This window comes from Trichechus manatus, unplaced genomic scaffold, assembly GCF_000243295.1.
Source record: "Trichechus manatus latirostris isolate Lorelei unplaced genomic scaffold, TriManLat1.0 scaffold00054, whole genome shotgun sequence".
Lineage (NCBI taxonomy): Eukaryota > Metazoa > Chordata > Mammalia > Sirenia > Trichechidae > Trichechus > Trichechus manatus.
This window is the reverse complement of record NW_004443990.1, coordinates 15,052,961-15,069,281: the sequence shown is the minus strand read 5'-3', so window position 1 is coordinate 15,069,281 and position 16,321 is coordinate 15,052,961. Positions and strand designations below refer to the sequence as shown.

Here is a 16,321-nt window from a genome sequence, read left to right as displayed (position 1 = left end):
TTAAAACAAGGAGACCCAGTACCCAATAGGAAAAAAAATAAGTCAGTATGCAAATACTTTAGACAGTTAAAGTACTATATAGAAAAAGTAGCAAAGGGCTCCATTTCCAAAAGGGAACAGCACAAGGAATAGAGAAACCCACTGTCTTTCAGGGTCCAGATGCCCTCCCATTTACCCTTGCTTTGGGTTTCAGAGCAGTAATGAAGTCTGTTGATGCTCTGGGCTCTGGTGAATTAACCCCACAGCTTCTGCATCAATCTCTGCTCACTGTCCTCCCCAAAACAATCCTATTGGGTCTGGTTTAGTTGGGAACAGCAAAGTTGTACCCACATTCATACATGGGGAATAAAATAAAGAATGCTTTTTCTTGACCAACACAGTTGGCTCTAGTTTATTGATAGTAGTGATTTTCTTTTGTCAAAGTTTTTGAACAGGAGTGACAGACAGGTAAAGAAAGAACAATGGCTGCTTCCAAAGTCCAAAGTGACAACATTGCAGCCTTCAGGCCTTGGAGGTAGTCTGGCTAATTCTCTGCCAGTGCTGCTGTGGGGCTGACAGTGCAGATGATAGTCTCTGCCTGGCCCTTCCAGCCAATCCTTCACATCTGGGGCCATTTGCTCAGTTGGATTCGGTTCCAAGGGAAATGAAAATTGCATTTATCCTCTTGCTCCCTGGTGGCAGCTGTTGCTTAGCTGCGATTTAGGATTATCTAGAGACCCTGAGACAGATCCAGGGGAGTGGGGGTGAAACAATTTATTTGTAGCACTGCTTTCACATATTCAGAGAAACCAATGTTATCATTTTCCCGTTAAGTGTGCTTTTTCGTTTCTCTGCTTCCCCACCTTCCCTGGATTACCTCCCCCTCCGCCATGCTCCCCAGCTGTAGCTCCTGCTCAAAGCACTTCCCCTCTCATTTTGCTTTAATCCAGGGCTCAGGCAAAGAGGATGTGACCAAACCTCACTTGGACAGTAATGCTGCAAGCTCATGTACATTTTAAGCCAAAAGGGTTGAGACTAAGCAGCATGACGAGAGTGGCTGTTTTGGATTAATCCACCAGTGTTGTTTCTTCCCTAAGTGTTTCCATAGTCAGCACTTAGCAGCTGTTGTAAAAATACCAATTTTCCCCAGTGAGGCCCAACCTGCTTACTCCTTAGCTAAGATGGTAGCTTTAGAAAGACTGAAGAATTAAACTAGTCTCGATCTGATTCCAGTTTCTTTGGACTCTATTCACCAGACAAGGTCAAAATAGATTAATCCTTACCCCAAATAACAAAATCCTTTGGGGGTAAAAAAAAAAAAAGAAAAAAGCTAAGTTTTAAAAAAACAGAAAGTATAAAAATTAAGAGAAGCCCACTATGTGTTGATAAAAGCAATAGTACTATCAGCCAGCCTGTACCTGGTACAGCGATTTTCCTTGTCATACCTCAAATGATCCCAGGATACACAAACCTATGAAATCCACATTCTCCTCCTGATAACCCAGCTGGAGCAAAGAAACAAAGAGGGGCTAGCTGCTTCATTCAACACAGGTTCATACTCTGGTACCTTTGCCTTCCCAATGCTGGGAAGAATAGTCACCATTTCCAGGAGGTGCCAGAAATCAGGGAACCAAAGCTCATAGATGGATTTCCCAAATGTATCAACCCCTCCACGGCCCCTGCCTCTACCCAGGCTTCCTGGGATCACACCAGGATACAGCTGATAATTAAGAACACAATCCAAAGCCTAAGGGTTACATGACTTCATTGCCCTTACATTCTCCTATGAAATACAAACACTGGTTCAGAGAGTCTGTGTACGAGAAAGACTCTCTTTAATGATACAATATTATATAAGCACTAATAATTTTCCCCAAGTCTGGATTTCACAGAAGTCATATCACTCACAACTAAGCCTGTCTTCCGCTTCTGCTATTTGAAGGCTGGTCTACCTCCAACCTGAATCAGGGCAAATGTACGGAACCCATCAGAATTTTTTCAACATCCTGATAGTGTTTTATTTCAGACTACGATCCCTGCCCTTTGATTAGAAAGAGAACGCTCCCAGTTTGCACTTGACATGCACTGATGTGGGAAAAACTGGTATCAGACGTTCTCTGAAATATACCATTTTTCGTCTAGACTCAGAAGCTAGATATACAATTTAAAACAAGGAAGAAGTAGAGGTCCATGGCTGTGCATACCAGCCACCCACCTGGGCCCAGACATGAGCCATGGTTGTTGAGGATGACACTGCTGAAAAGACTCAAGAATGACAGATGAGAACAAAGGTAGTTCTTTCTACTGTATGGCTGATGCAGATGACTTCATGGCTCCCAGACTCCAGACTTCACAGCTTCCAGCCACCTCATTAGCCATCCTTTACCTCAGGGATCATTCCTGCCATCAGGCTAGCTGAGGTTTATTGGCCTCCCCTTGTGGTTCTTCATAGTCTTCCCAGGGTTTCAGCTGGGGGCCAGGGATCATCACCGTCTGAAAGAGCAGGAAGCTGAGTTATCTACCAACCAAGCCCATGACTCATCCAGGACCCACTCCTCCAGGATTCCCCTTCCCTGGTGCTGCATCACTTCCTGTCTCCACTAGATGGAACCCGTGACTTAGGAGCCAAAACTACTGCCTCAACCATGCAAGATGCCTTACCTTAAGGATAGGCTGCTTAGGGGGTGCCCACTGGGGGACAATCTTGCCATGCATTCTCCAGCTCCCATAGGGGTTCATCAGGTGCTTTTCAAACACAACATATTCTAGGACATCCTTGGGTACATCTTCCTGTCCATACATCAACCGACCAAACCGGTCATAGATGGCCAGAATCTGCAAGGATGAAAGCAAATCCAGCCTTAGTTCTTGGAATTTTATTTTTGCCACACAAATATGAAACAACTATAACAAAAATTTTTAATGGGTAACCACAACTACCACGGCCTCCACCAGACTGAATCCAGAACAAGTAGATGATGCTCGGCTACCACTACTGACTGCTCTGACAGGGATCACAAGAGAGGGTCCCTGACAGAGCTGGGGAAAAATGTAGAACAAAATTCTAACTCACAAAAAAAGACTAGACTTACTGGCCTGACAGAGACTGGAGAAACCGCAAGAGTATGGCCCCTGGACATGCTTTTAGCTCAGTAATGAAGTCACTCCCCAGGTTCACCCTTCAGCCAAAGATTAGACAGCCCCATAAAACAAAATGAGATTAATGGGGCACAACAGCCCAGGAACGAGGACTAGAAGGCAGGAGGGGACAGGAAAACTGGTAATAGGGAACCCAAGGTTGAGAAGGAAGAGTGTTGACATGTGGTGGGGTTGTTAACCAATGTCATAAAACAATATGTGTACTAACTGTTTAATGAGAAACTATTTGTTCTGTAAACCGTCATCTAAAGTACAATAAAAAAAATTTTTTTTAATGGGTGGGAAAAAAATTATCTCAGAATTCTGAAGGTAGACTAATTGATCAACTACTGACTCTTTACTCTTAAAGCCTGATGGGGGTGGAGGAATGGGAAGGAGGGAGTCAAGGCCAGGGAGGATGGGGCAAACAGCCTCACGATGTGCCTTAGAGAGCTAACATCTACTGGTGGGAAGCGGGTAGTGACAGAGCAGAGAAAGCCACGGTGAACCTTTCCTTAGAACTTTGAGTCCTGGGCAGCTGTGCCCAGCACTCCAGAAGTAGGTGCCCACCCTGAGAGTGAAGAAAAGCTGGGAGGAGAGCGGGGTTGGTGACTCTACCTGCCGGGTGTGCATGCGTACGGTGACCTGGCCATACATGTTGCCCTGGTTCACCAGGCTTGAATAGCGAACCTGAACCACCTGGGGTGGCTCTAAAGATTCCACGAAACTCCAGCGGACGGTCTTATATTTGATGTCCCAGACCATGTCCTAAGGGCAGAGGAGAATAAGTTTAACTGGTGTTTTCCCTCCTTTTAGGGAAGCTGGTCCTATCACATCTGCTCTCGCTTCCTGTAATACTACAGCCAACACCCAACATGTCCCCCGAAATGCCTTCTAGCATTTCCCTCACCTTCCAAGGTTTTGATTAAGCTACTGTTCATCTGGAATATACCTCATGACAACTCTCTTTTCATCTAAATCATAACTCTTGAAGATCCTTCTCCAAATTAATGAAAACCACCCTCCATACTGCCAGTATACCCAATTCACCATTATCCCTTCCGTATACTTTCATAATCTGCTAATTACTGCATGTATTTCTGTTGACCACATATATGTTTCTTTTTTTTTTTCCTTACCTTTCAGTAGTGGAAAGTGGAAATTTCACAGGGAAAAAAAGCTAAACTGTTAAGGCTACATTAGCTGTACTTGTCTCTAGCATGATTAGGCTGAATTAATAGAAACTGAAGTTCTTATTCTGAAACCTCTAACTAAACCAAAGTGTCTTCATTCTTAGTTCTCTCCCAAGAGTGCCTAGCTCCACAGTTAGCACACAATATAAGCCTCATGAATTCTTGTTAAATACTTCATTACACTGTAGGCATGTGGAGGTCTGGCCTAACATAGCCCACTTCCTGACCTCAGTATCTGCACTCTGTGGTTTCAGTACTGCTTGCTGATGGACTTCCTCTTTCCTCATTTGCCAAGGCCCTTACCAGAGTTTGTGGCAAGTCACTATCACTAAATAATGGAACTTAAACTTGGGCCTTAAACTTCCTGCACTTCCAAAACTGATCCTTCCTAAGAAAACCAAAGGTGATGTCTAGAATCTGCCCACTCAGGCGTCCCCACAGTTCTAAGGAGGATGAGAACCTACCGGAAAACAGTGTTCGGTAACCAAGGTATGAAGCCGATCATGGTCTGAACTAAAAAAGAAAGAGATATATATCATTGACTCCTGCTTTTATGATACCATATATAGAATTTGAAAATGGCCCTGAGAACAGAAAACAGTTCAATTTTACAAACATTTTCTGTACATTACAAGCCAAGTAATGTGCTAAGTTCTAGGGACATAGAGATGAATAACATGATTTATCAGAAAACCTTGAGATCTAATAGCAGAGTAAAGTTATGTGTGAATTTGAGGAACAAAAAGAAATTTCTGTCATTACCATAGGTCCTTAAGATGGGCAAGAGACCCTCACTGGGACATGGGAAATGATTTCTGCTCTAAGCTGGTATGGGCAATAAAGTCCAACACAAATAATAACCAAGGGCTCATCTTATTTCCTCTTACCTCTGACACATCAGTACCAACTAGCTTGGTACTAACGTACCTCATCTTAGTAAGATGATCTTACACTAACATCTTTGAACCTAGCCAAAAGATAATCTGTCTTTTCTGGTCCTTTCCTTCCACCTTTGCTGCTGCTAGAGTGGCCAAGTTATACTGACTGTATGCCATCATAGTTAGAAAACAAACAGCAAGCCCCAGCTCCTGCAGATACAAGATTTTAGGAGGGTTCCCTAACTGAGGGATCTTAAATAAACCTAAGACCACAGACTAGCTTCTTTCCAATACACATATGATTTTCCGCCATAGTTTAATATATTCTGGAGAGTTTAACTCTTTGTCCCCTTTGAAAAATCTCATCTCTAATTCTGAGTGGGGAAGATATTAGTTCTAACATGTCTATCTGCTTAATTTTCACCTCTATCCCTAAAAGGAAAGAGTCCAAGTCATTTGCCCCACTGTACCTCTAAGCTAGAACAGACTGAGTTGTAGTGACAGCTACCATGACCATAGCTGCAACCTCTGAATGAACTCTTCCTCCTCACTATCCTGGCTCAGAAATCTTCAGTAGAAATAAATTATTTTTTCTATGAGTTTGCTTACTATTTTGCAGTAGAACTTACACTGAGAAATAAAAGAAGACATAAGTTCTGGCAACATAATGGACTGAGCTAATGTTGAAACTATTCCCACGATAAACATCTAGAAATGTTGGATCAAATGTAACGACACATACACATACACACACACACAGACTCTTAAATACTCTAGCCTAGTTCACAAGAAAGGTAAATCCCCAGATGCCATAAAGGAAGAGGGAGCTAAAAGCCCAAATGGAAAGCATGCAAGCTGATACTACGATAGCCTGAGGGATAATTAATGGATCCAGAAATAGGATCTAATGGCACTAGAGCTTGACTTTTCCCTGAAACATTGGATTCTTGAAGAGCAGGGAGTTGGCATGACCCTCAACAGGTTGCGGCTGCAAGAAAGGGAGACTAGAAAAATAGCCAACCTAGAGACAAAGTCTATCTCTGTCCAGGACTCTGAGTGAAAAAACAAAACAAACCAATGATAACAAAAAGCTGTGAAAAATTAAGACCCCAAGCCCACAATATATACTCAGATTTGGACATAGAATTTGTTACCTATGAGGTATAGAAATTCCTAAGCTAAGAAATTAACATAAAAACTGATACCTGGCCAATAACAACCCTGGGGTGCATGGCAGAAGCAAACACAAAGCCTCTATGGAAATATATTCATAACTCCGGTTGCTCAGAATTCCCTCAGATAAAACAATTAGTGTCTCAAGAATTTGAGATAACAGAGCAGCTCAAAAGAATCTATAAATTGGGTAAGTTTAAGGAGATAAAAGAAAGAATTTTATAAAAAGAAAAAAAAAGCAAAGAATTGTAGAAAAGAAAAAAGTTACGGAAAAGGACAAAATACAACAATGAAATAAAAAATATAAAAAACTCACTGACTAGGCAAAATTAGACACAGCTGATGAGAGAATCAGTAAACTTGAAGACAGATATAAAGAAACTGCCTAAACTACAGCACAGAGAGATAAAAAAAAAGAAAACATAAGTGGGGAGTGATGTCATAGAAGATGGCAGAAGAGGAAGCTGCATGAATCAGTCCTTCCACTGAAACTATTACTGAGCCTGCAAGAACTATTTGAAATCAACTATTTCAGAACTCTGAGCTGAACATTTGCAGCATCCAGGGGAGTCCCTGCTGAAGAAAGAAGCTGGGAAGTTTTGGAGAATTTCAGCATGTCACGTAGCAACTACCACTCTCTAAACCCTAGCCCTACGGCAGCCGTGGGGACAGTGACTCATGTTCCTGGTGCAGCTTTTTGGTGCCAGGATGGGCAATAAGAACCCTGTTCTTCAAAAACTGGGGTCTGTGTTTTGATCTGTCTGGCAGATCAAAGCTGCTTCCTAGGCAGCGGCAACTGTCAAAAATCTTAAAGAGACAGACTAGTTTTTCTTAAAAAACAAGTTAGATGAGATAATGGCTGGAATAAAAGCATTCTAAGATTCTTGTAATGCTAAGTCAAAAATGCACACTAAGAAGAGAGACTAGATAACTGAGAGCTCCTAAAAATCAAACACTTATGCTCATCAAAAGACTTCACCAAAAGAGTCAAAAGACAACCTACAGACTGGGAAAAAAATTTCGCCTACGACAAATTCGACAAGCATCTAATTTCTAAAATCTACAAGATACTGCAAAACCTCAACAACAAAAAGACAAATAAACCAATTAAAAAATAGGCAAAGGATATGAACCGGCACTTCACCAAAGAAGATATTCAGGTGGCTAACAGACACATGAAGAAACGCTCACGATCATTAGCCATTAGAGAAATGCAAACCAAAACTACAATGAGATACCATCTCACCCCAACAAGGCTAGCATTAATCCAAAAAACACAAAATAATAAATAATGGAGAGGTTATGGAGAGACTGGAACACTTATACACTGTCAGTGGGAATGTAAAATGGTACAACCACTTTGGAAATCGATTTGGCACTTCCTTAAAGAACTAGAAACGGAAGTACCTTATGATCCAGCAATCCCACTCCTTGGAATATATCCGAGAGAAATAAGAGCTGTCACACGAATAGATATATGCACACCCACGTTCACTGCAGCACTGTTCACAATAGCAAAAAGATGGAAACAACCTAGGTGCCCATCAATGGACGAATGAATAAACAAATTATGATATACTCACACAATGGAATACTATGCAACAATAAAGAACAACGACGAAGCTGTGAAACATAACATGGAGGAATCTGGAGGGCATTATGCTGAGTGAATTTAGTCAGTCACAGAAGGACAAATATTATATAAGACCTCTATTATAAGAACTCAAGGAAAGCTTTAAACACAGAAGAAAACATTCTTTGATGGTTGCGAGGGTGGGGAGGGAGGGTAAGGGTTATTTACTAACTAGATAGTAGACAAGAATTATCTTAGGTGAAGAGAAGGACAGTACACACTACAGGGGAAGTCAGCACAACTGGAATAAACCAAAGCTAAGAAGTTTCCTGAATACAATCAAACACTTCAAGAGACAGAGTAGCAGGTTCCGGGGGCTGGGGACCATGCTTTCAGGGGATATCTAGGTCAACTGGCATAACAAAGTTTATTAAGAAAATGTTCTGCATCCTACGTTGGTGAGTGGTGTCTGGGGTCTCAAAACCTTGCAAGCGGCCATCTAAGATACATCAATTGGTCTCAACCACCTGGAGTAAAGGCGAATGAAGAACACCAAAGACACAAGGAAAATATTAGCCTAAGAGACAGAAATGGCCACATAAACCAGAGACTTCATCAGCCTGAGACCAGAAAAACTAGATGATGCCCAGCTACCAGCAATGACCGCCCTGACAGGGAATACAACAGAGAGTCCCTGATGGAGCAGGAGAAAGGTGGTGTACAGAACTCAAATTCTAGTAAGAAGACCAGACTTAATGGTCTGACTGAGACTGGAGGAATCCCAGAAAGCATGGCTGTCGGACACTCTCTCAGCCCAGAACTAAAACAATTTCTGAGGCCAACTCTTCAGACAAAGATTGGACTGGACTGTGGGACATAAAATGATACTCGTGAAGAGTGTGCTTCTTACCTCGAGTAGATACATGAGACTAAACGGGTAGCTTCTGTCCGGAGGTGAGATGAGAAGGCAGAGAGGGTTAGGAAGGCAGAGAGGGTTAGGAGCTGGCTGAATGGACATGGGAAATCAGGGGTGGAAAGGAGGAGTGTGCTATCACAGTATAGGGAGAACAATTAGGGTCACATAACAATGTATGTATAAATTTTTGTATAAGAGACTAACTTGAAATGTAAACTTTCACTTGAACTACAATAATAAACAAAAAAAAAAAAGAATGCATGTTAAGCACTGCTGGTGGGAATGCAAAATGGTGCAGCCATTTTGGAAAACGATATGGTATTTCCTTAAAAAACTAGAAATAGAAATACCATACGATCCAATAATCCCACTCCTAGGAATAAGAGCTGTCACACAAATAGACATATGCACACACGTTCACTGCAGCATTATTCACAATAGCAAAAAGATGGAAACAACCTAAGTGTCCATTATCAGATGAATGGATAAACAAACTATGGTACATACACACAATCGAATACCATGCAACGATGAATCTGCAAAACGTCTCACAATACGGATGAATCTGGAGGGTGTTATGCTGAGCGAAATAAGCCAATTACAAAAGGACAAATACTTATGAGACCACTACTATAAAAATTCATGAAAAGGTTTATACACAGAAAGAAACAATCTTTGATAGTTATGAGGGAGGGGAGGAGTAGGGAGGGAAAAACACTAACTAGACAATAGGGACGTGGAAACTTCGGTGAAGGGTAAGACAGTACACAATATTGGGGAAGTAAGTACAACTTGACCAAGTTAAAGTCATAGATGCTTCACAGACACATCCTAACTCGCTGAGAGATCAAATCACTGAGGTGAGGGCTGGGGACCATGGTTTCGGGGGACATCTAGCTCAACTGGCAAAACACAGTTATAAAGAAAATGTTCTACATCCTACTTTGGTGAGTAACGTCTAGGGCCTTAAAAGCTTGTGAGCGGCCATCTAAGATACTCCACTGGTCCCACCCCTTCTGGAGCAAGGGAGAAAGAAAAAAACCAAAGACACAAGGGAAAGATTAGTCTAAAGGACTAATGGACCACAACTACCACAGCCTCCACCAGACTGAGTCCAGCTCAAGAAGATGAGGCCCAGCTACAACCACTGACTGCTCTAACAGGGATTGCAAGAGAGGGTCCCTGACAGAGCTGGAGAAAAATGTAGAACAAAATTCTAACTCACAGAAAAAGACCAGACTTACTGGCCTGACAGAGACTGGAGAAAGCCTGAGAGTATGGCTCTCAGACACCCCTTTAACTCAGTACTGAAGTCACTCCTGAAGGTTCACCCTTCAGCCGAAGATTAGACAGGCCCATGAAACAAACAATAATACACATAGCTCAACCATGTATATGAGACTAAATGGGCACACCAGCCCAGGGGCAAGGATGTGAAGGCAGGAGGGGACAGGAAAGCTGGATGAATGGAAATGGGGAACCCAAGGCTGAGAAGGGAAGAGTGTTGACACGTCATGGGGTTGGTAACCAATGTTACAAAACAATATGTGTACTGTTTAATAAGAAACTAATTTGCTCTGTAAACCTTCATCTGAAGCACAATTTTAAAAAATGCATTGTTAAACGATTTACTGACAACTATTAAAAAAAAAAAAGTGGAATGTATTACTTCCAAACAAGTAGAGGAAATAAAAAAGGGAAGAAGGAAATTATATCAATCTGATAAACAAAAAGAGAAAAAAAACAGCAAACAAAAATAATGATTAATAGAATGCACAAAATAATGTGATAAAAAAATCAAATATACAAAAAACCATGTTGAACAATAAATAAAAAAAGCAGGTTTCTTAAGGATATGTGTAATGACATCATTCATGTAAAAATTTAAAATACATAAAACAATACTATATATTGTTTAGATACACACACATAAAGTATAAAAATACGCATGAGAATGATACTTAGGATAGTGGTTATCTCTGGGAAGGGAGAAGAATGGGGACATGAGGCTTTAGCTATACCTATGATGTTTTATTCCTCCTTCCCCCCAAATATAGGATGTTGAAGCAAATATTGCAAAAATGTAAACATATATTAACATGGTGGTACTTTTCTACCATGTGTGAAATATTTCATGATTTAAATGTTTTTTAAAAGAAACAATACAAAAATAAAAAGAAATCATTAACGGATTTTAGAGTATAACTTTTGGGTCCTACCGGAAGCCTAGCTACAATTTAAAGAATGTCAGGAACAGTCTAAGGACTTAAGATCACTCCTGGCAAATTTCTCATCTCCCTAGCAGCTCTGATTTTTCTTCCCCTGATTGAATCAAGAAAAAATTGGAAATTTTTAAAAGAAACTTATTCAAAATAACCAAGGAAAGTAAAACGTATATACATAAATACACAAAGAAGATTGGGTGAATTAAGGGATCCGTTGCTGTGAAAATAGCAGCCATTCCAGCACATAGTCCCAATAGTTGCTGGTGCAGCTGGAACAGATTAAATGGTAAAAGCTTCCAGAAGCTGGGAGAGGAGCTAAGGACAGCTTCAGTCACTAATTATTTCCCTCACAGAAAGTTCTCTCGCTCTAGAACTCTTACCTGAAAAAAAATAATTTGTGCAAGACCTGAAATAACAGTTGCTGAGTACAGGATGGGTACAAGATAGGGAGTCCACTTACCTGTTTAGACAAAGGTGAGCTTCAATGAAGATATCCTTAGCTTTATCAGGGAATTCTTTTGTTTTAAAATTTGCATCGTATTCTTTTATCTTCCGGATTCTGTAAAATTAAGCATGATAATCATTTCTAAAGACTTCTCAGCTTGCATAAATTTCACTAACTTCTGTCCAATTATTCAATAATTGCTTTTTAAATGTGTCAAGTCCTGTAAATCCGACCCTCTGTCTTATCTTAAATCAATCATTTTAAAGAAAGAACAAAGCCCCTGAGAGTGAAATTTCAGAATTCTAAAATCAAAGAAAACATCCTATAAGCATTAAGAAAGAAAAAACTGGTTTCATACAAAGAAACAATACGGTCAGAGTGACACTGGGTTTCTAAACAGCAACACTGGAAGCTAGAAAAACAAGGGAGTAAGGCAGAGGCTTTTAGTTGAAGAAAAAAGTATTTCCAACCCAGAATTCTACATCTGGGAAAATTATAAGTCAAATGAGGAGCAAAAGTTTTTTTTTAGACTTTCAAGATCTCATCTACCACAGCCATCCTTGCCTCCTATCCACTCCAGTCTCCACACTATAACCAGAGTTAGGTTTCTGAAAAATCAGATGTCATCAGGTCAATTCTTTCATTTACACTGTGGCTTTCCATTGCCTTCTGGATAAAGTTTAAATTCCTTGGCATGACCCTACCTATTTGCCCCTCTCTGCAGCCTCATTTTGATTCCACTCTTCTACTCACTTCTCTACCCATACTGGCTTTTCTCCAATCCTTCAATTTGCCAAGCTTATTCCACCTCAGAACCTCTGCTTATACTGTTCTATCTCTCAAGAATACTATTCCTCACTACTCCCGCCACCCAGCCAACTTCAAACAATCCTTTAGGTCTCAGCTTTCAATGTCACTACCTCAGGGAAACATTTCCTGACCTCCCAGACCAAGCTATGCTTCCCTGTCACATGATCCTATAGCACTTGTACTTCATTGTTCCTGTAATTATTTGTGTTTTTCTCCCCTAAGTGATAACTTCATGATAAAACCATTGTGGACAGTACCATCAAACAGCTCAAAGTGCAGGAGGAGAGAAATAAGTGAAGCAAAATCACTGCAGCATAGAGTTATTAGAAATACTAAGTATAAGAATACGGTCACAATTAGAGACAGCACCAACAAGAATAAGAAATGGCTTAAAAGCAGACATGATGACTGAGTTAAGTTTTGAGGAGTAAATTGGAATTACCTGGTAAAGAAGGGGAGAAAAAACATTTTCAGGCAAAGGAAAGGACGTGCAAAGGCACAGAATAGTCAAGGAATTGGAATTAGCTTAGAAACGCTGAAGTTTATCATGAGAAAAAGGAAATAAAGGGGCAGAAGATGGTGGAGGGCAAGACAAGGGCCATATTATGAGAAGCCTTAAATGCCACTGAAGAAATAAACATTTTATTCTTCAGGTCATAGGTAGCCACAGAGTTTTAAGCAGAGAAGGCAATAAAATGAGATCTGTGTTTAGAGAAATAAATTATGGCCACATGTAGAATTAACATTGACTCAGTATTACTTATGCACATAAGGCTACTGACAATCCTGAAGAATTAATGTTTTAGATATAGTCAGAACTAAAGTAATAAATACTAAGTTTTTCTCCTTTCATCTAAAAGAGACGACTAAAAAGAAGGTTCAGGTTTATGCCCCTGAACAGATCTGTCTTCTTGACTCTTTTGGCTTTTCCTACTCTCTGAAGTTTACTCTCTAAGGTACTTCTCAGTAAGTATGTTCTCTTTCATTATTATTTAAAATTTTTATATATGTGACCAAACAAGGGTCCTACAAATTCCAAAGTCAACTCTCTAGCTGATGTGACAAAAATTATCGGCAAAGACTGAGATGCAAAGAATAAGAATGCCCATAATGTTTTGCATTAAATATAGACTCTATTATAGAGAAAGAAAATACTGTCAAATTATCAAGAGAGTTATACCAACCCAATCAACTCAAGAAGATCTCTCTGGGATAAAGTAGCAACAAGAAATTTTTATTCTAATATTCATTCGCAGCTGTCTCAGATACCTACGACAACTGTGATGCCACGTTCTTCTTCAATCGTTCAGTTCTCTGTTTCAGTCCTTCCCTTGAAAGAGATGACATGCGAGCATCACCCTCAGGAGGAACATAGGCATCAAATATACCAGCTGTAATAACAGAAGGAGAAAAAGAAAAAGAAAGTGAGGAAAGACTGAGAAAAAGTCATGTTGAGGTCACAGAAAATGGAGAAGGATCCTGGATATAAAGGAGACTAAGGAAACAGACTTGCATGTAGAGCGAAACATGTTACAATTAAAAAAAAAAAAAAAGGAATAAAATAATTTAAGTCATCTGTCAGAGCCTCAGTTTCTACTTCCACAAAATGGGTAGACTTCATCCTTGCTTTCTAGGAACAGTGTGAAAACAAGATCAAAGATGACCTCATAAAATACAGTGTACATAAAGTCAATCATAATTGAGGTTAAACTGATTTCATGGTTAATTAAATGCTGTTAATCATAGTCTAAATCATTCCACTTTCCAGAAGATCTCTGACAGAAGGGGACTGAATCAGGACCCCAGAAATACCACGCCTCACCTGTACAGGCCAGATGTATGGCACGCTCCAAATGTTCTGGAGGAATGACCAATCCTGCTTTCCGAGCGTGTTCTATAAACTCCTTTTCTGATTTGTACTTAGGTTCATAAGTAGGAGATGTGAAACGTTTTTTAGTTCTCACTGGAACTACAGCTATGGACTGAGCCACCAGGGCTGGCTGGAAGGCAAGGGAAAGGTTAAGATAATCTGGAAAAAAATCTACTATATTGAGCAAACTCTAAGCAAAGCCCTATAGAAAGAGCACATCCAAAGAATGACTTAGGAACAATTATAAAGCCACGCACCACGAGAAAAATACACTACTAGTACTACCTGAACATGTATGTGTGCCTCTGACTAGCAGCCAGTAAGCAACCTTTATACTAACATCACTCAGCAGTTACTAAAGGTCTTCTATGCACTTTTCTATAGTACAGACCTATGCTAACCCCTGTGGATGCAAAGTTCGTTAAATTAAGTTTCTGGTTTCAAAACAACTTTCAGTCTAGAGGGGAACTTAAACATTAAATACTGAAAGGAGAAGAATGCTATTATTAAAGCACAAGCAAAGTCCTCCTCCACATTCACGCCGACTACATTCTGCTCATTGTATCGGGAGCCTCACTGTAGACTTTATTCTGTCGTTCTAATTCCCAAATGACCAATAAGCTCTTTAAAGACCGTGAGACCTTTTCTCTCTGACCATGAGGTTTGTTCAGACAGGGACAGTGACGATACAGGACTCTCTCCTTCCAACCTACTGTTCAATTATGGACAGCATTCACAAAATACCAAGGTATGCGAGCCCACCTTCCAAGCCTTTAACACCTCCCGGCCAAACAGACCGACACCAAACAAACTGGAAAAACACAGTCCCGCGAACTTGCCCTCACGGCCCCGCCCAGGCTCTCCCCACTGTTGTTTCTGACCTCAGTAAAAGTACCTGTGTATTTCAAACTTCCCCAACCTAGGTCTGACCGGTATCCTTCAAGTTCACCAAGGACAATTCCCCTCTACTCTGTCCTCCTCCTCCAGGCTGTTGGCTTTCATCTGCCCAATTCCTACCCACCTGTCGTGACCAAGAGCCCAAAGCCCTGGATAAGCAAGACAAACCCCGCTGCATGGGGGCGGCCATTTTGTTCACGCAAAGGCTGCCGGGATGAGGGCTGTGCGTGAAGAGCGTGGGACCAAAGAGAAGGCTCATAGGGTGGAGCTAGCTCCGGTGTGGAATTTTCCAGGGCGCGCGCTCTCCGACTGAGTGTGCGTAACGCGGGCGCACACGTGCGCGCGGAGGGGGGCGGGGGGCGTGGAGGACGCGCCGCGCGTGCGTGGTAAGGTGTTGGCGGGGTAGGGTGGAACGCACGGCTGTCACGCGCCAGGAACTTTGCCCGAAAGGGCTAGAGCGCGAGTTGCGCCTGCGCAGAGGGCTCTCTGGGCGCAAGGGTTTGTGTAGTCGTTTATGCTTGGGTTTGTCTACACCTTATTTCCATTCGGTAAGGAATGAAGGGTTGTTTCTCTTCTAAAGTCAGAGAGCTCTGAGACAAGTGCTTTTCTTCACTCCCCTAGAGTAGGTTGAAGGTACTCGATCCCAGAAAGGAAGAGAATGGGTAGTTTCTGGGTCTGTATCTGACCTCAATATATGTAACCTCAAACCTGAGCACTAGTTTTCCATCTGTACCATGTGAAGAAAATTATCTTACTGTCAAATTAAAGGAATCAGTGAGAAGTATGTCTACTGAGAAGGCGCCGTTGGCACAGTAGTTAAAGCGCTCACCTGTGAACCGAAAAGTCGGCGGTTCAAACTCAATAGCTGTTCCACGATCTATCTGCTCCAGTAAAAATTACAAGCCTAGGAAATCCTATGGAGAAATTCTACCCCGTCCTATAGAGTAGCTACGAGTCAGAATCGGCTAGACAGCGCACAACATGTTTACAGAAGCAAAAGACACATGGACTGACAAAAACATTTTTGATTTGTCATTTCAGAAAAGCTGCACAGACTTAATATTAATTCATTTACTAATAGGTTGGAGTCACTGGTGTGCAAATGGTTAAGCACTATACTACTAACCAAAGGTTCAAACCCACGCAGAGGTGCCTCAGAAGTAAGGCCTGGTGTTCTGCTTCTGAAAGGTCACAGCCTTGAAAACCCTATGGAGCAGTTCTGCA

General features: G+C 41.2%; 1 protein-coding gene across 1 annotated transcript; it reads right to left on the bottom strand.

Annotated features, from left to right (window-relative positions):
• Positions 1 to 1,289: 1,289 nt before the first annotated feature.
• On the bottom strand, positions 1,290 to 15,443 carry MRPL45 (mitochondrial ribosomal protein L45). Its single transcript, XM_004378003.3, has 8 exons — positions 15,222 to 15,443; positions 14,153 to 14,330; positions 13,604 to 13,721; positions 11,536 to 11,634; positions 4,775 to 4,823; positions 3,736 to 3,885; positions 2,641 to 2,814; positions 1,290 to 2,472 (listed from the first exon to the last, which is right to left on the bottom strand). Exons 1-8 carry the CDS (start codon positions 15,354 to 15,356, stop codon positions 2,386 to 2,388), a joined length of 990 nt encoding a protein of 329 aa, XP_004378060.2. The 5' UTR covers positions 15,357 to 15,443; the 3' UTR covers positions 1,290 to 2,385.
• Positions 15,444 to 16,321: the final 878 nt, after the last annotated feature.

Excerpts from the sequence above, each read along its gene's own strand:
- MRPL45 (XM_004378003.3), bottom strand. The coding sequence starts at position 15,356 with ATGAGCCTTCTCTTTGGTCCCACGCTCTTCACGCACAGCCCTCATCCC. Across the intron at positions 13,722-14,152 it reads CATACATCTGGCCTGTACAG|CTGGTATATTTGATGCCTAT; the intron begins GTGAGGCGTGGT and ends CTGTTATTACAG. Across the intron at positions 3,886-4,774 it reads TTACCGAACACTGTTTTCCG|GACATGGTCTGGGACATCAA; the intron begins GTAGGTTCTCAT and ends CTCTGCCCTTAG.